At 41.0% G+C, this 25,846-nt stretch overlaps 1 protein-coding gene across 2 annotated transcripts; it reads left to right on the forward strand.

Moving 5' to 3' along the window:
• Positions 1-25,846, forward strand: LOC138757900 (serine-rich adhesin for platelets-like). Of its 2 annotated transcripts, none has more exons than XM_069925991.1 (2): positions 1-166; positions 19,236-25,846. In XM_069925991.1, the coding sequence occupies exon 2, from the start codon at positions 19,533-19,535 to the stop codon at positions 24,963-24,965; it is 5,433 nt and encodes a 1,810-aa protein (XP_069782092.1). In that variant the 5' UTR covers positions 1-166; positions 19,236-19,532; the 3' UTR covers positions 24,966-25,846. The 2 variants fall into 2 exon arrangements, with proteins under 2 accessions (XP_069782092.1, XP_069782093.1); XM_069925992.1 differs by lacking the exon at positions 1-166 and adding an exon at positions 17,617-17,696.

Below are 25,846 nucleotides of genomic sequence, written 5' to 3' on the forward strand. Positions count from 1 at the left end.
CACAATGGCGGCTCGAAGCGGCGAGTCGCCGCCGGCGGAGCGGGTTGCGTGGCCGTCGAGTGTGGCGAAGCGGTCGCTAAGTAGTCCCGAGGAACTAATTGTCCATCGTCGACAGCAGTGAATAAGCGGAGTGATGGTTGATTTGCAGGCGTGGAGGCGGTAGTCCGTGAGTTGATGAGGGGCTTTTTCTGTGACATTAGTGGGAGGGAGTGCAATGGGGAAGAGGGCGCGCGGCGGGACGTGGTGCACGTCCCTGGACGGGGGAAACGCGGGATTGCCCGGCGCAGCGGCCGGGAGTGGCCACTGCCCCGACCGAATCCCTCTCCCTCCTCCCATCAGCCACCCATCTCCGCACGGGTGACTCCCTCACACTTCCGTTTCTCACCTCAGCTGACATTTCCTTACCCACTGAGATGTTCCCCTCCCAAAGTAGGAACACAACCGTGCCCCCCACACCCCTCGAACCCCCACCCAAGCCCGGGGTATTATTCGGCTTCCCAGGACACTTCACTCCAACCCCAAACCAAGAGCCGCCTTTCCACCTTCAGCTTTCTCCTTCATACTGGAGAGCAGCCTGGGGCGTCGCTTCTTTGCCAGCTCTCCTCAAATTACCTCTGCCACATAGGATATTGGCCGAATGAAACCCGAGAGCTGTAGGTCCTGCAGTCTTGACCAAACGATGGGAAATCCAAGGGACTCTGGGCCAGGCAGCATCCGTGGAGGGAAAGGAACAGTCAACATTTTTGGATTGCCTGTACTTTTAGGGACTCTGACCCAAACTTTGAATCATGAATACGTTTATTTCTCCGCTGTCATCCTTTAAAAAGAAGTCTCTTTAACATCCCATGATCCCTAACCCTATTCCCAAAAGGGATTGACCTCCCACCCTTTTTGCTTCCATGTTTTATCTGTTCTGGAACCTTACAACCTCTTCTTTCCCCCCCCCCCCCCCCCCCCCAAGCAGGGGCACCTTTAACACTTCCTAACCTGGCACTGTTCCCAGAAAATGTAATTCTCTTCTAACTTGGACAAAGTTCCACGTTGTTATCCTCTGAAGAATAAAAGGATGCTCAAAGTTCTCTCAAGAGGATGTGTGCTTGCTAATTGATCTGTCATTAAGGTACTTGTGCATGGGTATATTTGTGGCATCAACCATTCAGCAAGGGACTGATTCTGGTTCATTGAGGATTGCAGAAAACCATACCAGGAGCAGCACCAGATGTGCCTGAAGATTAGGTGCCTTTAGGGTGAACCTACAGCACGTGATTGTATGCATGCCATACACCTGAGAAAATCTACAGTAGAGAAATAAACTTTCTCAGAATAGAAAATCAGATCAACATTCCAAAATATAAATGCTGGAATTTTATGCTGCTCCATAGACGTTCTTGGCCTCGTGTGGCAGAATGCCTCATAGCCAGTGCTTACTAACAAGAACCAGGAACTGGATTGGCCTCAGGTGAGAGAGGTCAGATCCTCAGGATATCACCAACAATAAGTGTAGCTCTAGATGACTGTGATTGGGTTGAGACAGTCACCTACACCTTTGCAGACATCAACTGATGTATTTCAAATCATCATGATTCAAATATAGCAAATAGATGGGCCTTATTGGCTGCATCCTTCTGAGGTTTTCATACAGAAGCCAATCTTTAAACAATGTGGTTCCATCCATGCGAAGCCTGAATGCATTTGATACAGTAAGGATGATATGGTATACCCAGCAAATTTCCAAGTGGTGCTAAAGATGTAGGACAAATTATGCTTTGAGCTAATTTGCAATGCTCCCATTTATTTATCAGAACAGAAATTTTCTCAAATATGCCTTATTCCAAATACAGAGCAAATTCAATTTGAACAATTACTGATCTCATGTCAATAATAAGCAATTATCAAAATGAATTATTGATGGTACTATTAAGTGGGATTTGCCTGTGAGTCTGAGGTGGACTGGTAAAGTTTGTAATCTGATGGCTTTGGTAATGTTTGGTTCCAAGATTGACAAAATACCTCTATTTTAGAGGTCAGGAGAAATCAAAGCAGCATTTAACAGGTCATACTTACTGCAAGCAGACCTTTTTGATGGAGGATCAGGAGGCAATTAAGAAGCAATTGGATAGATTCAATATTGTGCATAAACAAAAGATGATTGTTGGATCCTAATACTTCTTCATCAATCCTCCACGATAAGAACAGAAGTCATTAATCACAAGGCCACCCAATTGAAATTCATCATGTAATTTGAAATTTTGGAAGAACTGATCAAACATTTCACTTGGGTTGATGAACAAGTAATATTTGTGTCACAGAGCAGAGTATCAAGATGGAGAACCCATTGTAATTTCTCCATATGTAAAACATTAGCAATTACTATTGTCTAATTCTCCCACAGTCAATTTCATGGGTGATTGCTCTCGACCAGGAAATCAACTGGAACATAGCTATATTCTGTGTCAGAAATTGGATTAAACTGCTCTGCATGGACATCTGTAGTGCAGTTCAAATCGATGGTTGGGAAACCGATAGCTTTCCCATCAAGCTTGGAGTCAGGCAGTGTAGTCTGCTCTCCTGTCTTGTTTATATGCTGCATGGAGCACTTTGATGAATCCATCATGAAGGATGAGGGATAAGAGGTGTGATTTTGCCTTTAACCTTAGTTAAAGTATCTCTGTAAAATTTTAAGTTTATTTATATATTAAAAAAATGTTACAGCATGGTAGAAGCTGATTCTGGCCATTTAAACCCATGCCTCCTAATTACACCCAAATTAACCTACAACCTGGTACGTTTTTGAGGGTGGGAGGAAACCAGAGCACTCAGGGAAATCTCATGCAGACATGAAGAGAACATACAAACTCCTTACAAATAGTGCTAGCAACCCGGGTTCGAATCTGGTGGTGCAATAGCATTATACTAACTGTGCTGTGTACCCAATGTTACCATCTTCTGTTCAGACCCTCTATTGATCCACAGACTGATCCACTGGTCTGACCAGTCCACCTTCACAATGAGGTCTGTTAATCTCAAAGTGCTGGGTATTTGTTTCAGAGAGACTGAGGTGTGTAACAAAAGTTGGTTGGAGCAGATCACAAAGGCCCATCAGAAATTGGGTCTGTGGGAGTGGCTTTTCCTCTCAATAGCAGGAAAGAACCCGGTCCTTAGGTGTGAGGTGCTCTCGGCACTGCTGTTCATGGCGCAGGTGTGGCCATGCCTCGCAACTATGTCTTTTGGTTCATCTGGGGATCCAAAATGGAAAGCTCTGATGGGTGGCCATGTCCAACTCACTTGTATATGGAGGCAAGGCAATGGACAATGGGACCATAATGAGGCACACATTCTGAAGACCACCTTCGTGTGTGGTTGCATCATGCTGTGCATTGAACCAGAGTATGATGACACTAAGTGCCACTTTCTGCTGAAGGTTCCACCTGCCCCATGTATTGTGAAGAATGGGTCTGGTCCTGTTGCTCTGCAATGTCGTAATCCATTGCATGTTGCCACTTGTTTATCCTTCATGGAAATTTTTTTTCCAGAAAAACACCTTTGACTAAAACTCAGCATAGAATGTCCTGCATTCACTGAGGGACAAGGACTTGATCAATACTGTGGGGTGGTTCCTTGAGTAGACTGTCCAAGTCGTGTGCCAGAATCCCTCATAGCCAGTGTTTACTAACAAGAACCAGGAACTGGATTGGCTTGAGGTGAGAGACCCCTTCTGGTCAGATCCTCAGGATATCACCAACAGTAAGTGTAGATCTAGACGATTGTGATTGGGTTGAGGCAGTCATCGACACCTTTGCAGACAGCGGATTTTTAAATTTGTTTAGAGACACAGCACGGTAACAAGCCTTTCTGGACCATGAGCTGGCCTGTTACACCCAATATACAAATTAAACCAATAAACCCCATATATTTTTGAAGGGTGTAAGGAACTAGAGCACCCAGATGGAACCCACATAGACACTATGTGAACATTCAAACTCCTTACAGACAACGCCAGATTCAAACCTGGATCGCTGGCATTGTAATAATGTCGCTCTAGCCACCATACTAACTGTGCCATGGTAAGAGGGTGTGAAAAATGATGCAAGGGTCCTTGCGGTTCATCCCCAGCAGCATCTTAACAGAGGACTCTGATTTATGCTTTTGGGGATGCTTGCAGAAATTAATATCCAGAATGCTGGATGTTCATCAACTCGGTGAAAGATGCTCATTGGTCTTCCTGAAGCCTGTTGGTCTTTCAGTTTAGTGCGATGTCAGGGAATCCTGCCAACTAGCATATTCCAGGCTGCAGGAGTACCTGCTGAGGTTTGGTGCAGCCAAGGCGAGGGCTTTCTGGAGAAGGACCACAGTCTCAGTTCTTCCACGACTGGCAGTACTGCATTGTAATGAAGCACAGGTGGTACCCTGGAAATGATGCCTCGTAGTGGAAAAAAAATCATGTTTGTTCAAGATTGTTATTCCATAGGGCAAGACTGTTTAGTTTCCTTACTTGCAGAACAGTCATGAACTTCTTGAATTTTTGTAATAATGCAACAGTTTCACAACTTTTATTTCAACAAACTGATATGTTGGAATTTGAGCTTGTATTTTATGCATCATCAGGTGATTTGAATAACAAGTGTAGCAGCTCTCAAATGCATCTTGCATTTCCAGTCCTAATTCTGGAAAATATCTTAAAGTTTATAATTTTGAAATGGTGGATAAATTGTCAACATTTTGGTTGTTTGCACTTGCCCTCTAATATCATTACATCAAAAGAATTTTGATAACATGTATGTAATGTCATGGATCTACTATATTCTTTCTTTGGCTTGGATTCGCGGAAGAAGATTTATGGAGGGGTAATGTTCACGTCAGCTGCAGGCTTGTTTGTGGCTGACAAGTCCAATGCGGGACAGGCAGACACGGTTTCAGCGGTTGCAGGGGAAAATTGGTTGGTTGGGTGTTGGGTTTTTCCTCCTTGACCTCACCAAAGCCTTCGACACCGTGAGCAGGAAAGGGCTTTGGCAAATACTAGAGCGCCTCGGATGCCCCCCAAAGTTCCTCAACATGGTTATCCAACTGCACGAAAACCAACAAGGTCGAGTCAGATACAGCAATGAGCTCTCTGAACCATTCTCCATTAACAATGGCGTGAAGCAAGTCTGCGTTCTCGCACCAACCCTCTTTTCAATCTTCTTCAGCATGATGCTGAAACAAGCCATGAAAGACCTCAACAATGAAGACGCTGTTTACATCCGGTACCGCACGGATGGCAGTCTCTTCAATCTGAGGCGCCTGCAAGCTCACACCAAGACACAAGAGCAACTTGTCCGTGAACTACTCTTTGCAGACGATGCCGCTTTAGTTGCCCATTCAGAGCCAGCTCCTCAGCGCTTGACGTCCTGTTTTGCGGAAACTGCCAAAATGTTTGGCCTGGAAGTCAGCCTGAAGAAAACTGAGATCCTCCATCAGCCAGCTCCCCACTATGACTACCAGCCCTCCCACATCTTCATTGGGCACACAAAACTCAAAACGGTCAACCTATCTCGTCTGTACCATTTCATCAGATGCAAAGATTGACAACGAGATAGACAACAGACTCGCCAAGGCAAATAGCTCCTTTGGAAGACTACACAAAAGAGTCTGGAAAAACAAGCAACTGAAAAACCTCTCAAAGATTAGCGTAAACAGAGCCGTTGTTATACCCACACTCCTGTTCGGCTCCGAATTATGGGTCCTCTACTGGCATCACCTATGGCTCCTAGAACGCTTCCACCAGCGTTGTCTCCGCTCCATCCTCAACATTCATTGGAGCGACTTCATCCCTAACATCGAAGTACTCGAGATGGCAGAGGCCGACAGCATCGAATCCACGCTGCTGAAGATCCAACTGTGCTGGGTAGGTCACGTCTCCAGAATAGAGGACCATCGCCTTCCTGAGATCGTGTTATATGGCGAGCTCTCCACTGGCCATCGTGACAGAGGTGCACCAAAGAAGAGGTACAAGGACTGCCTAAAGAAATCTCTTGGTGCCTGCCACATTGACCACCGCCAGTGGGCTGATATCGTCTCAAACCGTGCATCTTGGTGCCTCACAGTTCGGTGGGCAGCAACCTCCTTTGAAAAAGACCGCAGAGCCCACCTCACTGTCAAAAGACAAAGGAGGAAAAACCCAACACCCAACCTAACCAACCAATTTTCCCCTGCAACTGCTGCAACCGTGTCTGCCTGTCCTGCATTGGACGTGTAAGCCACAAACGAGCCTGCAGCTGACGTGGACATTACCCCTCCATAAATCTTCATCCGCGAAGCCGTCAGATACAGCAATGAGCTTTCTGAACCCTTCTCCAATAAAATGGCGTGAAGCAAGGCTGCGTTCTCGCACCAACCCTCTTTTCAATCTTCTTCAGCATGATGCTGAAACAAGCCATGAAAGACCTCAACAACGAAGACGCTGTTTACATCCGGTACTGCACGGATGGCAGTCTCTTCAATCTGAGGTGCCTGCAAGCTCACACCAAGACACAAGATCTACTATATTAATGACAGTGTAAAACCTGTGTTCCATTTGAGGGAAAGTGTAAATATATATATACACAAGCAAAATTAATTTTTTAAATGTCTTAAATCTTTTGAAGATTTTTTAAAAATGTGGACCACCTGCCTGTGCTTCTTCCTGTACACAGGCAGAAGCTGAAGAGCATGGGACTGGTAGAAAAGACAACCTAGAAGTGGTCTGAGGAGACAAAAGAGGTGATAGACTGAGGCATGTTTAAGAAGTCAGTGGTGAACCTGAATGAATATGTTGCAATTGTTACTGACTTTATCAGAAAATGCATGGGTGATTGTGTTCCTTCTAAAACTATCCAATGTAGCCTAAGAAGAAGGCATGGATGAACTGAAAAATCCACAACTTGTTGTAAACCAGATCTGTGGCAATCAGATTAATGATGCCTCATATGCCATGCTGTTGTTCATTGACTTCAGATCAGTGTTTAATACAATAATTCTCCAGAGGTTGCTGGAGAAGCTGTCCTCGCTGGGACTCAACACCCCTCTCTAACTGGATCTTAGACTTCCTAATGGAAAGACAATAGACTCCGGGTTAGTAGCAGAATGTCAAAAAAAGTCACATCGACACTGACACATCTCAGGGCTCTCTTCTGTTTATGCCACTGGCCTACGACTGTATCACCAGATCCAGCTCCAACAGTGTTATCAAGATTGGAAATGACACAACAATAGTTGGTCTCAAGGTCAACAACGATGCGTCACTGCAGAGAAGAGATGGAAAATCTCATGAATTGGTACAAGAGTAACAACCTGAGTCTCAACATGGACAAGATGAAGGAGATGATTGTAGACTTCAGGAGGACCAGGAATGACCAATCTCTACTGCACATCAAGAACTCTGTAGTTGAGAGAGTAGAGAACATCAAGTTTCTTGGAGTTCACTTAACTAGTGACCTATCATGGACACTCAACATCTCACTTGTCAGGAAGGTGCAACAGTGTTGCTCTCCAGGTGGTCAGAATGGAGTGAAGTGACAAGGCTGTAGTATTAACTGTGGAATGATTTCTACTATAGTTAAATTGAAATGGGTCCAGCATCTCTGGGAGATGTGCTTTCATGCATTCCATCACCAGGCGGTAGTCATTGAGGCCTGTATTTGTTGCCCTCTTGAGCACCAGGATGATGGTGACTGCCTTGAACCTTGAGGGAATGATGGACCGTGGCAGTGAGGTGTTGATGATGTCCCTGAAGCCCTCAGTCAATTAGTCTGTGCAGTCATTCAGTCCCAACCAGTTATGTTATCTAGTCCCGCTGCTTTGTGTGGGTTCACCTTGGATGGGCTTCTCCTCACCTCAACTGGCTATGCAGGGGGCCTGTTTATCAAGGGAACATGGAGCATTCTTTGGTGTCATCCTGTTCTTCTCATCAAACCATGCACAAGATGGTGTTCACTGTGTCTGGAAGTGAGGTGTCATTGTCCTTAACTTGCAAGGTTGACTTGTGACCCATTATAGTCTTGATCCCTTGCCACATGCACCTCTTGTCATTGGTGTTGTTTAGATCTGCTACGCATACCCCCGCTTTGCCTTCTAGATTGCACGGGAGAGTTCAGCCCTGGCTGATCTTACTGCCATCCTATGCCCTTTCCTGAAGGTAGCATCACAAGTGCTGAGAAGGGACCGGACCTCTGGATCCAATCATGGTTTCTGGTTAGCCCTGGGTTTGAAATATTTGATCTCAGTGACAACCTCAATGTACTTGCTGATGTAGCCAGTCACTGAGCTTGTATACTCCTCAATGTTTGCATGATGTTTGTAGGTACCCACCTCCCTGAAACAGCTGCATTCTCTAGTCTCAAAGCAGTCTTGCAGCGCTGTCGTGGCCTTCCCCGGACACATCCTGATCTCCCTGTGAACTGACCTAGTTGCTCTGCCAGCATCACTGTGTTTTGACTACAGTTACAGCATCTGCAAATTTTATGTTTCACTCCCAGTTTCCCAGCTGTTGTGAAAACAATTTTCAGGAGGATGAATCCTCAGAAAGCTTGTGCAGATGGTGAACCTGGCTGCATCCTCAAAACCTGCACAGAGCAACCAGCTAGAGTTTTTTAAAATAAATTTTCAACCCCTCATTGTTAAGTCTGGGGCCTACCCCCCACTTGCTTCTAAAGAATGTCGATCAAAATGGTGTCCAAGAAAGACCAGGTAACCTGCCTCATTGACTCTCAGATGGTGACACCTGTGTCTTCCATAATGAAGTACTTTTGCGAGATTGATTATGGAACCACCTGGATTCACTTCAATTTGCCTATTGTCACAACAGGTCAAATCCAATGTCATCTCACCTGCCCTCCATTCTGCTTTAGATAACCCAGAGTAGCCATTCTCAGCCTTTTATTGCCCATAAGATCATGATTTAGCAGCAGCCCATTGAGTCTGCCCCGGCATTCAATCATGAGTTGATCCTTTTACCCAGTCGGCCTCACTGCCTGGCCTTCTCCCTATAAACTTTCACGTCCTGGGTAGTCAAGAACAAACCCTCTGATGTAAATACATACAACAACTTGGCCTTCACAACAGCCTGTGGCAACAAATCCCACAGATTCGCCACCCCCATCCAAAGAAATTCCTCTGCAAGTGTGTTCTAAGTTGGCGTCCTTCAATCCTGAAGTTGTGCCCTCTTGATATAGACCCTCCAACCATGGAAAAACAATTTTTATACAATTACTCTGTCCATACCTATCAACATTCAAAATGTTTCAATAAGATTCCCCTTTCATTCTGCTAAATTGCAATCAGTACAGTCCAAGAGCCATCAAATGTTTCTAATTCCTTTCATTCCTTGAATTGTGCTTGAGAGCCTTCTCTGAACCCTCCAGCCTCAGCACATCTTTGCTTAAATGAGGAATCCAAAACTGCTCACAATACTCCAAGTGAGTTCTCAGCAGTGCCTTATGAGCTTCAACGTCACATTCCTGCGCTTGTATTGTAACCCTCTTGAAATTTGCCGCCTTCACCACTCATTCAATCTACAAGTTTACCTCAGGGTATCCTGCATGAGGACTTCAGGTCCATTTGAAATTGGGAATTTTAAATTTTCTCCCCATTTAGAAAATTGTCCTAGCATTTGCTTCTTCTATGAAAGTGCATGTCAGTACACTTTCTGACATTTGTATCTCATTTGCCACTTGTCTGTTCATTCTCCTAAACATTTGAAATCCTTCTGTAGCCTCCCTGTTTCCTCAACAATCTAGCCACCTTTGTATCATCTCCAAATGTGGCCACAAAGGCATTTATTTCATAATGTACATAATTGATTTACAACATAAAAAGAAGCGGTCCTAATACTCTCTCCTGTGAATACCACTAGTGAGTGGTAGGCAATCAGAATAAGATCACTGTATTCTAACTCTGCTTCCTATCATTCAGTTAATGCTCAACCCATGCTAATATGATTCCTGTAACACCATGGGCTTGTGTTAAGTAGCGCCAAATGTGGCACCTTGTCAAGGTCTTCTGAAACTCCAAATTCGCAGCATGCATTACATCTTTATCTAGCCTGCTTGTTGATTCTTCAAAGAATTTCAGTGGTTTATCAAGCAATATTTTTCCTTAAATAAACCATGTTGGCTTTGGCCTATCTTGTCAAGTGCCTCTAAGTACTACGTAATCTCATCCTTGGCAATCGACTCCAACTTCTTCCCATCCACTGACGTCAGGCTAATCAATCTATTATTTCCTTTCTGCCATGTCCCTCTCTTCTTGAATAGTTGGGGTGACATTTGTGATTTTTTTTTTCCTCAGTCCTCTGGAACCATACCAGACTCAAATATTGATTCCTGAAAGATCATTACTAATGCCTGGACAATCTCCACTGCTACTTCTTTCGATCCATGAGGGTGCAATCCATCTGTTCCAGAAGACTTAACTTATTACCTGACTATTCATCTTTCTAAGCACCATTTCTCTTGAAATAGAAACTGCAATTACTTTCCTTTCCTGATAAGCTTGGACATCCGACACACTACTTGTGACTTCCAGTGAAAACTTGTGCAAAATACACATTTAGTTCCTGTGTCTTCTTATCTCCTATTATTTCTCCAGTGTCATTTTCAGGTGGTCCTGTATCTACTCTCACCTCTCTTTTACTCTATATACTTGTATCTTCTGATATTACAGTAAAATCCACATTATCTGGCACCTATGGGAATCGTGAATGTCAGATATGTGAATTTTCTGGTTGAGACTCATTCTTCCAATGCCTAAGACGCTTGCATTAAGAATACACTCTTTGAGATCTTGTATTCCATTGGAAAAGATAACATACAATTTACATAATAATTATTCCTTTATTGTAAAACTTGAAGCCCGTATTTGGATTATATGGGGTTGAATTATTAAATCCCCTTTCCGCACTTTAGTGGGGTTGCTCCAAACAATGGTAATTAACTGACAAATTTTTATGTTATGTGATCTCTTTTTTTCTTCCTTTTTCTTTTTGGGGTTAGAAAAGAGAGGGGAGGGAGGTTGTAGGGGATTAGTTTTAAAAAAAATATCATGTATGAATTCTGCTTTTAAGTTTTATTCATTAATTGTATCTTTACCTTATGCATCATTATTTAATAAATAAAATTTTCAAAAATATACAGTTTAAAAGACCAAAGACAGTGCAAAATGTAAAATTATTAAAAAAAACCTGTATTTAAATTTAAAGATACAACACAGTAAGAGCCTATTTTGACCCATGAGGCCATGCTGCCCAATTACACCCAACTGACATGCAACCCTTGTTATATTTTGAACGAACCGTGGGTTTAGTCTTTTAAAGACTTATTGTAGTCTTTAATTATACAAAGTTCACTTTAATCAGCTAATTCCTGTAACTTACAAAATTTAAATTTGAATCCTGGTCTCTGCTGCAGTAACAGTGTTGTGATAACTGTTGTGCGAACCATGCCACATCAAAAATTAACCCCACCCTTCCCCTTGCACTGACAATCCGACTCTCCTCCATGTAAGTGTCTGGGTCAGGCCATCATTGCAGCCTGACTCGCCTCCATGCCAGTGTCTAGGTCAGGGCATCATTGCAGCCTGACTCGCTTCCATGCCAGTGTCTAGGACAGGCCATCATTGCAGCCTGACTCCCCTCCACGCCAGTGTCTAGGTCAGGCCATCATTGCAGCCTGACTCGCCTCCATGCCAGTGTCTAGGTCAGGCCATCATTGCAGCCTGACTCGCCTCCATGCCAGTGTCTAGGACAGGCCATCATTGCAGCCTGACTCTCCTCCACGCCAGTATCTAGGTCAGGCCATCATTGCAGCCTGACTCATCTCCATGCCATTGTCCTAGTCAAGCCCTTAGTGCAACCCAACTCATCTCCATGGAAGTGTTCTGGTCAAGCCCTTGGTGCACCTTTAAATTCAAACCCAAATCACAAGTACTGTAACATGGTTGTGCTACCTGCTATGCCAAAATGCCACCATCATAATTAACCCCCCTTTTTCATGTTTACTGATAAAAGCCTTACTAATATACTTAATAATATAATATACTAATAAAGATAAAGGCCTAATTTCATCTTTTCCCTCCTTAAGAATCTTTTAGTTGCCTTCTGCAATTTATATAAAAACTTCCCAGTTCTCAATCTTCCCATTATTTTTGCTTTCTTGTATGCCTTCTCTTTTGCCTTTATGTTGGCTTTGACTTCCCTTGTGACTATATTCAATTTGAAAATTTCCTTTTTTTTGTTATGTATTTATCCTGCACCTTCCTAATTTCTTGTAGATACTCCATCCATTCCTGCCCTGTTGTCCTCCCTACTAATGGCCCTTTCCAATCTCCTTTGGCCAGTTCTTCTCTCATTCAACTCTTCACTCCTCTGAAATACTGAAACATCTGACTCTAGTTTCTCCTTAAGTCTCAAATTGAACTCATTCATATTGTTATCACTACCCCCCACCCTAAGTGGATCCTTTACCCTTAGCTCTCAAATGGCCTCTGGTGTATTTGTGCAACACTTAATTCAGTACAGTCAATTTCCCTCCCCCCCCCACCGATTAGGCATATCAATAAGCTGCTCTAAACAGCCATCTCGTAGGCATTCTACAAATTCTCTCTTATGAAATCCAGTCCCAAACTAGTTTTTCCCAGTCTACTTGCAAAGTTAAAATCCCCATTGACTACTATAACATTGCTCTTCCAATGTGCCTTTTCTATTTGCTGTTGTAATTTGTTGTCCACATCCTGTATACAATGCTCTCTGTAATGTTAGGTACAAAGATACCTTTTTTCTTTATTTGCCCCTGTTTAAATTTGTAATCATATAATTCACACATAATTAAAGGGCACATTCCAGATATTATTCCTGGTTATTTGTATACATTTTGGTTGGACCATGTAGAATTTACAACACTTTTTATACATGGCCCCTCATTTCAGGGCACCATCATGTTTGGAACATTTAGCTTCACAGGTGTTTGTGAGTACTTGGATATGTTTAATTGCTTCATTGATGCAGGTATAAGGGAGCTAGGCTTGCTTCTAAGCTTTTGCTCACCTTTGGAGTGTGTAATTGCCATTTTTCAACATGAGGACCAGAGTTGTGCCAATGAGTGTTAAAGAAACCATTATGAGGCTGAAAAACAAGAATAAAACATGTAGAGAATAAAACATTGACAAACCTTAGGATTACCAAAATCAATTGTTTGGAAACCATTAAGATGAAAGGACACACTGATGAGCTCAGTAATCACAAAATACTGGTAGGCCAAGGAAGACCTCCACTGGTGATGACAGAAGAATTCTCATCATCATGAAGAAAAATCTCCAAATGCCTGTCTGACAGATAAGAAACATTCTTCTAAAGGCAGGTACAGATATAAATGACTACTATCTGCAGGAGATTTCATAAATAGAAATACGGAGGCAACACTACAAGATGCAGACCACTAGTTAGCCACAGAAACAGGATGGCAGATTGCAGTTTGCCAAGAAGTATTTAAAAGAGCCTGCAAAATTCTTGAAAAAGGACGTGGATGGATGAGACCAATATTAACCTGTATCAGAGTGAAGCAAGAGTAAAGTGTTGAGGTGTAAAGGAACAGCCCAAGATCAAAGCATACATACCACCTCATCTGTGAATCTAGTGGTGGGGGTGTTTATGGCCTGGTTACCACAGGTACTGGCACATTTACCTTCATTGATTTAACTGCTGATAGCAGTAGCAACATGAATTCTGAGGTGTATAGAAACAACTGCACGAATTTGAGTTAATGCCTTGAAACTCATTGGATGGTACCTCATCCTACACCAAGACATTGATCCCAAACATACTGTTAAAGCAACAAAGGAGGTTTTCAAAGCTTAAAAACTGGAAAATTCTTGAATGGCCAAGTCAGTCATCTGCACTAAACCCAATTGAGCATGCCTTCCCAGATGGACAAGACTCTGAAATGAGAAGGAGCTGAGGATGGCTGCAGTAGAGGCCTGGCAGAATATCACCACAGAAGAAACTCAGCACCTGGTGATGTCAATGAATCACTGACTCGAAGCAGTCATTGCATTCAATGGATATGCAAAAAATTACTAAACATGACTACTTCAATACATACCTTGCTATGTCCCAAAAATTATGGTGCTCTGAAATGAGGGGACTATGCATTTTTTTTTAAATGCTGTAATTTCTATATGGTCAAACCAAAATTTATGCAAATAATATGGAATAAAATATGCCATTTGCATTTTATTCACATGTGAATTGTTTGATTACAAATTTAAAACTGGAGCACAGGGGAAAATAAAGGAAAAAAAAGTGTCTGTCCCAAATGTTATGGAGGATACTGTACAACTGCCAAGTGTCCTTTTACCCTGCTATTTCTTAACTATAACTCACTATCTTCTTATCTTGTGTCACTTCTTTCTAATGATTTAATGTTATTCCTTACCAACAGAGCTATGCCATCCACTTTACATGCCTAACCTTTTGATGCACTGTATCCTTGGCCAATGACATCCATTCGTTAACCACAACTCGGTGATAACCACAATATTATTCCTGCCAATCTGTAACTACTACAAGGTCAACCACTTTATTTTTTGTTTTGTGGGCATTTAAATATAAAACCTTTAGCCATGTATTTGTATTTTTTTTTACTCTGTGTCCCTGTTGCATTGCAACTCATCCCCATGGCTGCAATTTTTACTCCTCTGCCTGACCTTCCATATATGTCCTATATGCAATCTCTACTGTGTACCAACCACCTCTTCCATTGCCTTCACTTTGGTTTCGACTCCTCTACAGTCTAGTTTAAACACCCTCCCCTCCACCGCATTATTAAACGATCCTCCCTGCCAGGATATTGCTTCCCATCGAGTTCAGGTGCAATCTGCTCCACTTGTACAGGTCACCTGTTCCCCAGAAAATGTTCCAATGATTCAAGAACTTGAAACCCTGCCCCCTCAGCCACTTATTTGTCTGCTATCTTCCTGTCTGACCTTCCCTAGGAGATTAGCACATTGGAGGTCCTGCTTTTCAACCTCTTTCCTAACTCCCTAAACTTACTTTGCAGGTCATTAGCCACACTCCTGCTTATCTCAATTGTACCAATATGTGGCTGATCATCCTCCCCTTTAAGAATATTCTGCAACCTCTCAGATATCCTGGACCTGAGCCCCCAGGAAGCAACACACTATCCTGAAGATTCTTTTGCAGCCACAAAGTCCTCTATGATTATCATTCTACTTGACCACCTTTTCCTTCTGAGGCATCCCACAGTGCTATTGGTCTGGCTACCTTGCCTAGATAGGTCATTCCCTCCACAAGCCCCCACTCTAAGCAGTGTCCCAAGGTGTATATGTATTGCTGAAGGGAAAGGAGGGGTGCTTTGCACTGATTGCCTATTCCCCTTCCCTTTCTTAACGGTCATTCATTTGCCTCTTTGGTCTCCTTGTAGCTTCTATCACCCCCTCTGCTTCCTGAAACACCAGAGTTGCTCCAGCTCCCTTATATGGTTTGTAAGGAACTGCAGCTGGATGCACCTCTTGCAGGTGTCGTCATCAGGGACACTTGCGATGTCTCAGATTTCCCCCATCCTCCAAATGGAATGGGAGCTTAAAGCTCTATTCAAAGTTTATAGGGCACCTTCCCTGTGTAACAGTCGTTTAGTTGGTTATTCTGCACTTCTAACTTACCAATTCCATACAAAAACAAAATAATATTTTACAATTTCAGTTCATGGCCCCTATTAAATGTGCTATGGCTCTTGTTGAGAATGGCTTGAACTTGAGCACAAGATTGCCTACTTCAGGCTGTTGTTCATTGACTACAGCTTGATATTTAACACCGTTATACCAGCAAAACGAACAATCAAATTAAGGGATCTGGAACTCTTGTTTTTCACTCTGCACCTGAATCCTTGTGTGTGGATCGGCAACATCACCACCTCATTGCTGACTATCAACACAGGATTAGGGTTAGGGTTAAGGCTGAGTACTAATTTTCCTGCTCTATTCCCTAAACACTGACAATTGCGCAGCCAAGTTTGATTCCATCGTAATCCATAAATTTGCTGTTGTTCACTGAAGAAGGGGAGTTGAGTCAATGCAGCATGGAAATTGAGAATTTGACTGGGTGGTGCAAACAACAATCTTGCTGTCAATGTCAACAAGATGTAAAAATTTATTTTGGATTTTAGAAGGGGACCACACACTTGTTTGCATTGATGGGACCGTGGTGCCTGCCCTATTCTTTCTATTCACTGTTGAGTTGTCAAGTTCTGCCTGCCCTATTCTCTCTATTCACTGCTGAGTTGTCAAGTTCATCTCCAAAGCAATCTATAAATTTGCTGATGGCATCACTGTGGTGGGGTGAATAAGAGGAAATGATGTCGTACAAATTGAGAGTGTGGCTATGTGGTGCCAGAACTATAATCGTGTTCTCAATATCAGCAAGACCAAAAAACTTGTTGTGGAATTTCAGAAGGGGCATTGAGGACCATGCTCCTGTCTTCATTGATGGAACACTGGTGGAGAGGGTTAGTACCTTTAAGTTCTTAGGGGTCCATATATCGGAGGACTTCTGGAATCAGCACATTGAGGCATCTATGAAGAAGGCACACCAATGCCTTTTCATTTTTAAGAAGTTGAGGAGATTTGGTACATTGTCCAAAATGCTATCAGATTTCCACAGGTGTACTGTATAAAGTACATTGGTTGCATCATGGCCTTATTTGGAAAAATCAAGTGCCCAGGACGTTAAAAGACTGCAGAAAGAAATAAGCATTGCTAAGTCAATCATGAGCACTGGCCTCCTGTCCATCTTTGTAAGATGCTTCCTCAAGAGGACAGTCAACATCATACATGACCCCCATAACTCTAGTCACAATCTCTTCTCACTGCTTCATTCAGACAGAAGGTACAGAAGTGTGAAGTATTCTACCTGTAGGTTCAATAAGTTTTTAATCTAACAGCCATCAAGCTCTTGCATGTCACTGTGCTACCCTAACACTAATTTACTTTTGCACCACCAGAAGATGTATGTATTTACTTGCACTAACTGTAATGAAGAATACTTGTTTATCATATGATATTTATTCTTTTTCTGTCTTAGCATATTGTGATAACTTAATTTTTACTAAGGCTAGAAATAACCAAGTAAATATCTCAAATGCAAATATGGAAAATGTGCTGAAAGAAATGTTGTTTCCTCCTTCCCTCGCCACCCCCTCTGGTGGTCATATTATTTGCCACTGCTTGGTCCAGGTTCCCTGTTACATAGCTATTTAAATGCTAACAATTATTTGCTTCTAGTTTTTCCAACATTACAGGCGAAAAGACCTTAAATTCTAGATTAAAACAATGGATCCATAATCTCTGTTTTAATGATTGTGAGTCATTCACTGTCATTTGCTTATTTCAATGCAAGGTTTTTAAAGGAGAGTGATATTCCATTTTGAGCACGTTATTTATAAATGAATTGATTTTGTAGTTTAAGAACTGAGTTGTTCCAGATATTTAGAATTTAACTCACAAGCAAATTACCACCTTTTGGAAACAGTCAAGTGTTCTGTGCTATAGTGACATAAATTATTATATGCAGCCATTTTTGTTATTTTCTTTCAGTTGAGGGAGATGCAGTTTTGAATTTGCATGCAATTTTCCTGAAATCAAAGCCAGAATTGGTATTTGTGAATGAATTGCAGGTATGCATTTTCGAACAGGGCATGATTTTCACACAATTCTACTTTTATGGTTGTTTGCAACTGTTTCTCTTGTGTTTTAATTCTGCTTGAGTTTTAAATTATTCAGTTTTCTCACTGAAATGTTTTCATTACTTTTGTGCTTCAGCTGTTGCACTGAACAATTTCTTAAACTTGGCAAATTTAACCATCATGTCAGTTTGTCTTCTCTCCTCTGTGCCCATTGTTTTCTATCTTCTTTCATCTTTCCCTCCATTTAAAGCCCCCAAACACTTTGAATTTTCTGTGTCAAATACAGTCAGATAAGATCATTATTTTGCTCCATACGTTTTCCATTGCCATCACTCAATTCTGCTTCCAGGGGCTGATAAAGAAAAATTGTTCCAGTTTGTTTAAAACTGTACTTCAAAATCTTATTTATCAAGCTTGTGATCCTACATTTACCACTACATTTTTATAACTTCCAGTATAGGCCATCACCATATCATTATCATGGCTTGGTTTTGCGAGTGAAGATTTAGGAAGGGGGCTGTCCACGTCTGCTGCAAGCTCGCTGGTGGCTGACAGGGCCAATGAGGGACAGACATGCCTGGCCACAGTAGCTGCAAGGGAAATTCTGTTCTGCGTTTGGTGCTGCTGTATCATGGTTCTTTATCTCCTTCTGTCCTCAAGACCAGCCCAGCATGTGTTCCCGAAGGAGGAGACAGACTGGTGAATGATATATCGCCAGGCCACGCGATCAGAGGCTAGAGCAGACAGGCACCAAGGGATTTCTTCAGAGTCTGTGACCATAACTGCACTGCTAATGCTTTCAACCTCTTTAGAACTCTCACTTCGACCAATCATTTCATCAATGCTTTCTTGAATTAAAGGGATGCAGCGATAAATTGAAGAAGGGTAACTGATATTATTTTGCCATGAGGGCTGCCTTGACCACAGGGAACTATTAGACCTTGATCCAGGATGTCAAAACTATTTGCTGTCAATTGCTGCTTTTGAACCATTTTTTTATGCCTTTGCTCTCTGGAATAAGACTGTTCTCATGATCAAATTTTCCATCCTATTTTCAATAGACTCAAGGCTATCCAGAACCCTACTGTCTGTATCCTAAATTCTACTCATTTATCATATCACTGGACATTATTCCATATTGACTCCAGATGAATCATTTGTAAATTTTTCAATTTTACTCTCAAATCTCTTGGGCTTTTATTAAATCTCTCATCTCTACCTCCTGAAATTCTTCAAAATATATATGGCCTGCACTTCTGATCACCTTGATTTTAAAAGTGTCAAAACCCTAAACTCCAAAATTTTCTATCTAAATATCTCCAATTCCACTATTTATCTACATTTCCTCCTGCTTTAGGTTTTCCATTTTCAATTTTAACTAAGTAATATCACAATCTCGATCAGGTTTCTGATGTAAAGCAGCATTTCTGAATGTTGGGGGCATTGTTGGGTAGACATAGAAAACAGTTATTTGCAGTTAAAATTTTATCTCGAGTTAACTTATAAACTGGATTTTCTTTTCCCTTCCAGAGTGAAACTTTTCCAATGCCATTCAAGACGAGCAGCCCTGGTTGTTTTGTACTTCAGGCAGTGGTGCAAAAAGGGAGTTCAAAGAACATCTTTAGGAAGGAAACACTTTCCATTTCTGCTCCATTTTTATCATAGGAACCTACTTTTTTATTGAGCAGTTAAAAAATGTTGCATGTTTTGGAATGCAATTAATTGGAGCATTACAAATTATTGCTTGGAATTATCACTGATGAAACACTCTACACTTTTGGATATCTATTTTTACGAAGGTGCTGAAATTTTGAGCCAACTCAAAAAATGCAGTTTAAATGCTTAAGAGTCCTGCTGCCAAAAATGGAGATTCTTCCTCCAAAGGAGAATTTTACTTGTACTGTTTCGAGTGTTTCAATGAAATTTGGTACTGGAAGAAAGCAGACTGCAAGGAAGGCTGTAGTAACAAAAAATCTTCTTGATCCTGCAGAACACAAATCTAAACAGAATTCTGGAATAAGTAAAAGGAGAATAGAAATTTGTGATCCTCGGGACGAATGTAGAAAAAAGATGAATGAAATGTTAATGTTTTGTGTTAAATGTAAAGATGTTCAAAAATTCAGCTTTACAGAAATGAAAGAACACTGCCAACAGAAACATCCTGATGATAAACCCATGTTTGTCTGTAGCAGATGTGGCTTCACTGTGGATGATGTGGAACGAATGAATTCACATGCAATTTCATACAAAGTAGGCAGTCTGTTAAACAAAGGACCCGTTGACAGCAAGGAGGGTCAGTCCTCGCGCTTAGAAGGGAAACAACACAAAACTAGGCATTTAAAGCCAGATACCTTGTACTGTAACAAATGTAGATTTTCAACAAAAGATCCACTTCAATTTCAAAAACATGTCCTGAGACATGATGAAATTCAATATAAATGTGGACGATGTGATCATGTTTGTTACACTAGGGGAGAATTCCAGCGCCACTCTGTACAACATACTGGAACCTTTCCTTTTAAATGTAGGTATTGTGATTATGGTGCAGTCCGAAAAGATTACGTTGTGAAACATACAAAGGGAGTACATAGAGACATTGTAAAAAATGGTGGATCAGTTCTTGTTCTTCCAATACGGAAGGGCCCTAAGAAGGCTCTCCCTAAACCTAGTAATGGCTTAAAAGGTAAAAAAATAGTAACTACACAAAATGAGAATTCTGTCAACGTGGTCTTAAATAATAAAATGTCAGATTCAGTGAATTTAGCGCCAAATCATAATACGACTTCCTGTGAAGTTCAGGACTTGGATATTGCTGTTCTTCCCCAGACAGCTATCACTGGACCTGGTGAAATTAAGAGCTGGGAAAAAGCTGTAGAACATGCTAAACATTTGAATGGTTTTCCCTCTGATGCTAGAAAGATGCGCCTACAGGTACTTGCATCTTCTAAGCACATTGTTCAGCCTGGTACTCCATTAACTTTAGTCGCTCCAGCACAAGTGGTTATTCCATCAAATTGTTTAGCTCAGCTAATAGAAATCAAAACTGTTAATGGAAAGCAACAGTTGGTGTTCAAGCTAATACCGCAAGCCTTGGCATCATCTTGCCCTGTGTTAGGTTCTGATACATCAGAAATGGCTACATCGTCTTCAAGTGAAATGCAACAAAATGTGAATACAGAAAGCTCAAATGCACAAAAGAACAGTGTAACAAATAATTCACCTACATTCGTGACAAAAAAATTTGATTGCAGTTTATTTCCCCATTTTGATTCTTTGAATGAAAGCTTTGATGCTGACCAGAGCAGTATGGGAATTAATACTCATACAATCCATTCAAATTCTCAGTCTTTGGGTGATATGGCAAGAAGCTCATCCAGGTTGGAGATTAGAAACAGAAGCAATCCAAAATGGAAGCAAAAGGTAACTACAGACCAAATGCAAGGCAGAGAGCCCATGACAACAGACTCAGCTTGGGGTTTGCAACAAAATGGCTTTGTTTCGCCAGATGTTTTGAGAAAAGCAGTGCATTGTCAGCTTCAAGGTGTTTTAGACAGCAAAACCACTGTAATTAATTTGAACACGGATACGCAAGAGATAAATGATGAACTTGGAAACGAATCCTTAAAGCTTTCTGGATCTAATGAAATGCAGAAAAGTAAAAACTCGTATTTAACCAATGAGATTGTGACCAACAAAGGCAGGGAATCTGTTTCAAATGGAGAACAACCTTTTCTATCAAGGTTGAGCAATAAATGCCTTGATTATAGTGACAAAGCATTTGAAAAACCATTTGCACACGTGTTGCCAAATGCAAGTGCATGTTTGTGTGACCAGCAGTTAATAGATTCTGGTCATAAAAGTGCAATCAGACCAATGGAATCTTTGCTTGCTGATGGAACTAAAGCCAAAGCACAGTTTTGTATTACACCATGCAGTGCATCGCTTGAAGGCAGTACAGCTGCACCATTGCAGATGTCTTCTACCTCGTCCAGTAATATAATTTCAGCTTTTAAAAGCGGTGGTCATCGAGTCACACCTAACTTTTCACCTCCAGAAACCAGCCTTGTATCCAAGGATACAAATTATCCACAGCATTTGAAAGGTCAGCGAATTGTCAATGTAAACAAGCAGCCAAGTACGGTTGAAGCTTGTGAAAGTCATTCTGAAAGTCAAAGTATGTGTTGTGCTGCAAAACAGAATCCTAAAAATGTATCTGCATCTTGCTTGCTTCCTCAAGGTAACCGTGAAGTTTGCCAGATTGGAAGCTTGTTTCCTATATTCAGAAAATGTGAAAAGAATAGGAAGACTCCAAACTTACCTCTTCAACAGTTGAGGGCATTGGAACATAGAGAAAGTAATGCAAATTATAATAAATCAGGACACAGTCACCAGATATTGGTTACAAAAGCACACAAAAGTTTACCAAAACATATTAATTGTCCAAGCTCCTCGGGAGCTGCTGTTAACACATTTACCACTAAGTCAATGAACAGTCTGGCCCTCATGAATAAAATGGATGATAGCAGTGAACTAATTAAAGAGAGATTTTTATATTTTGATTCTGATGCTCAGTACGCCCAAGACCGATTGCAAGGCATTGCAGTTGATGCAGACTTCAATAACCAGCAAGGTTTCAAAGGTAATGAGTCCACAGAAGACCATTTAGTTGACGCACAATGGCCAATAATTTCATCGGTTTTTTCCCTTTGTTCCGGTTCAGATGTTGTTCCAGAGGGTATTCGGTGGAACCACAACCAAGACGATGTTTGCCCTTCATTTACTTCTGCACAGATCCTTAAACCTAACTTGTGTTCTCTGATTCAGGCAGAGAGTACAAGTTTCTCAAACATTTTTGTGAATAAAGGATGCCAAGCAAGTGAACCACTAAATCTTAAGAATCCAGAGCATGTATCAAAATCTGGAGGTAGAAGTATCAGTACCACAGCAGTTCAGTCAGGGGTAATTGGAAGCCCATTTAAATTATCCAGAGACCAAAACTTTGCTGAAAGCCTTTCTTTATTTCCGCCGGTGTCACCTATTGAGATTCAAGATGGTTCTTCTGCACACAGATTTGAGCAGTTTGACGATGATGTCCACATGGTCAAAGATGTATACAGTCTGTATTCTGATGAATTTTATTTAAATCAAAGTAGTTCTAACGTTTGTTTAGGGCAGTCTCCGACAAACAGTAATAACACAGCAGTAGAGCATACTGTCCCTGTGGACAGTTTTGTGCAGATAAAACCATTAAGTAGCATGCCTAGCAGTACTGAACATTCATTAACTGATGTGACACAGAACTATCAAACAAAACTGGTCTCTCCCCCAAAACTAAATGTTCTAAATTTATCCCCAGATGGTGTATCCATTCAAAATAAATCATTGCCAAACACTCCATCATCCAGTGTAGATGGATTTAGGAATCCTTCTGTTTCATATAATGTTAGGAGCACCTTTCCACTTTTGCCTTCTCTCTCTGGGATGACAACAAATGCTTGTAAAGAGAAATTTCAGAAGCAGATTGGGCTTGCAGACATTCATGAACCAAGTGCTTGCAGTTTTGAGGGAGACGCCTTTAATCAAAAGATGTGTTTCACAGAAGAGGTACAAAAAGATATGCCTGTAACTACTATGGCATCCTCTGTGAAACTCCGTCATCAGCTTAGTTTAGAAAACAAAGAATCTTTGTTTTCTTCCAGCTGCAATTCTAAAAACCTTAACCATGCCAGTGCTGTCGAGAATCTTGAACAGATCCCTCACAGCCTTTGCCAAACTCTGCAACTTGCAGAAAAGTCAATGCTTCCACATGCTACAGTGCCACAGAATACTTCACTGTCATCCTCACTTGGTACAGATGACCAAAACAATAATACCAAAGTTCAAATAAAGCCATCTGGTCATACCAGTAGAACTCACTTTATGTTATCTTCCAGTATTAATTGCTTACCTTTGGCAGCTGATGTGGCTAATCAGAATAAGGGTGTAGGGGATTTTGTTAATTACCAAAGTGCTGATGAAATTAAGAATGATAAACCAAATTATCCTCGGAACAGTGGAGCTGGAAGTGTTAGTATAGGGCGGAATGTTCAAAATCCACTTCCTCACTTGCAATCTACGTCTAAAATGTCTTCTTTATGTACTTCTGCATTTCCAGTCTGTTCAATGAAAACCCAAGTTAGTCCTGAAAATGCACCACCACCTTGTCACCGAATAAAAGATGCTGACTGCGCTCGACGGGAAACCACTTACAAGGTTGTTTCAAGTGGTATTGTGCTGAGAGTATTAAATTCTGCTGATGACTCCAAACAAAAAGTTACTGCAATAGGTTGCCATTCTATGAATCACTCACAAAATTTCAATGTTTTCTGTACCTCATCGGTTTCAAATGGCACAGCCAGAAAATCAGAAATACCAGCACCATTCGTGGCAAAGAAACAAAAAAATTGCTCTTCCAAATCAAAATATCACTCAAACAGTAGCTGTGATTTGTCAGATATTTTGGTTGATGAACCAAACCTATGTAATGCTACTTCACTTAAGTCCACTGCTAGTCAGAAATCTCGTCAGTTGAAGTGCAGTGAAGAATTACCATTGAAACGAAGGTGTACCAGGAAGGGAAAAGCTGATCACGTACAGCATAATGCTCTATTTAAAAAGATAGAAAAACATGATAGTCTTGCTCCTGTTGCAACTAATATCTGTGAGGTATTAAAGACTGCCCGTAAACTGAGGCTCAAGCCATTTAATGATAGTCAGTTGGTGAAATGTCCCCGCCGCAATCAACCAGTGGTTGTGTTAAATCATCCAGATGTTGAAGTTCAAGAGGTGACTAATGTCATGCAAACAATAGGCAAGTACAGAGGACATGTACTCAAAGTGGTTTTATCTGAGAGAACAGTTGTGTCTCTTAATTTAAAGAGAAAAAAAACGGAGGTCGGAAATTGGAATGTGGCATGTGATAGATGGCATAACTGCAAGGTGGTTAGTCCAGTGAAGGAAAGGCTTATGTTGAAAATGAAACTAAAAAAGATTCACAAAAATAACTACCAGATTGTGAAAAATACTCAAAACGAACACTTGCAGTTTAAATTCCATTGTTGGTTTTGTGGTCGTATGTTTTGTGATCAAGAGGAATGGATTGCTCATGGGCAACGCCATTTAATGGAAGCCACCCGCGATTGGAATGATGTTACCAAAATTCAAGAAACTACAGAAAATGGAACTGAAGTACTGAATGTGGAAAAGAAATCTAATATATAATTATAAATCCAGAGATTTTGATCTCTAGTTGGTTTTGGCCAAAATACATACATTGTGGATTAATTCATCTTGGCTTATTTATTGGCCTGAAATTCTTCAATGCTGCTTTTTTTGCTGATCTAAAATAACCTTGACCTTAACAATGAAAGATAAGATGGCTGCAGCCACTATTCTTTAAGTAAAGTCTGGAGTGCAGAAAAGTTTAAAAAAAAACTTTTTTCATTGAAGAATTGCTGTTGGAGCAACATCTGAATGTTGTAAAATAATACTAATGACAAAATGGTGCTGTAAATAAAATAAAGGACTTGTATTTGGAGGTTTTTAATTTTCACTTTTAAATTCTGTATTAATTTTTTTCTTATTTACTAAAGATTTTGTAAAGTTGGATAAAACTAACTTGTGAAACGTGCTTTTTTTGCACAATTTGAAAAATTTTACATTGCCATTTTGTTAACTCATTAGCATATTCATTGCAATGTTGAATGTTCGGTCCTGATATATCGGACCATGTCCTCCATTTAGAAGAATATGTCTAGAAATTCATCTCTATCAGCAATGTTAAATGTCATATATTCTCTGCCTCAGAAATTCCATTTCATTGGAATGAATTTGGGATTCAGTATGCAAAGTGTTGGGTTTTAGTTTCATACTGTTTTAAAATCTGTTTAATTTGAATATTGTATTTAATTTCATTTGAATGAATGTTTGCAATGTGTTGAGACTAGTTATACAGCAAATATAGTGCCCCCAAATGGATTAATTTCCAGGCAATAATTTGTAGACTAGGTTAAGTGTGTTCAGAAAATTGATGTTTCTTGCATTTGTCTGTTTCTTGATATTTGAGATAATAAACAAAGCTAGGAGATATTCTTGTTTTAAAA

This window comes from Narcine bancroftii, chromosome 3, assembly GCF_036971445.1.
Source record: "Narcine bancroftii isolate sNarBan1 chromosome 3, sNarBan1.hap1, whole genome shotgun sequence".
In the NCBI taxonomy this organism is placed as follows: domain Eukaryota; kingdom Metazoa; phylum Chordata; class Chondrichthyes; order Torpediniformes; family Narcinidae; genus Narcine; species Narcine bancroftii.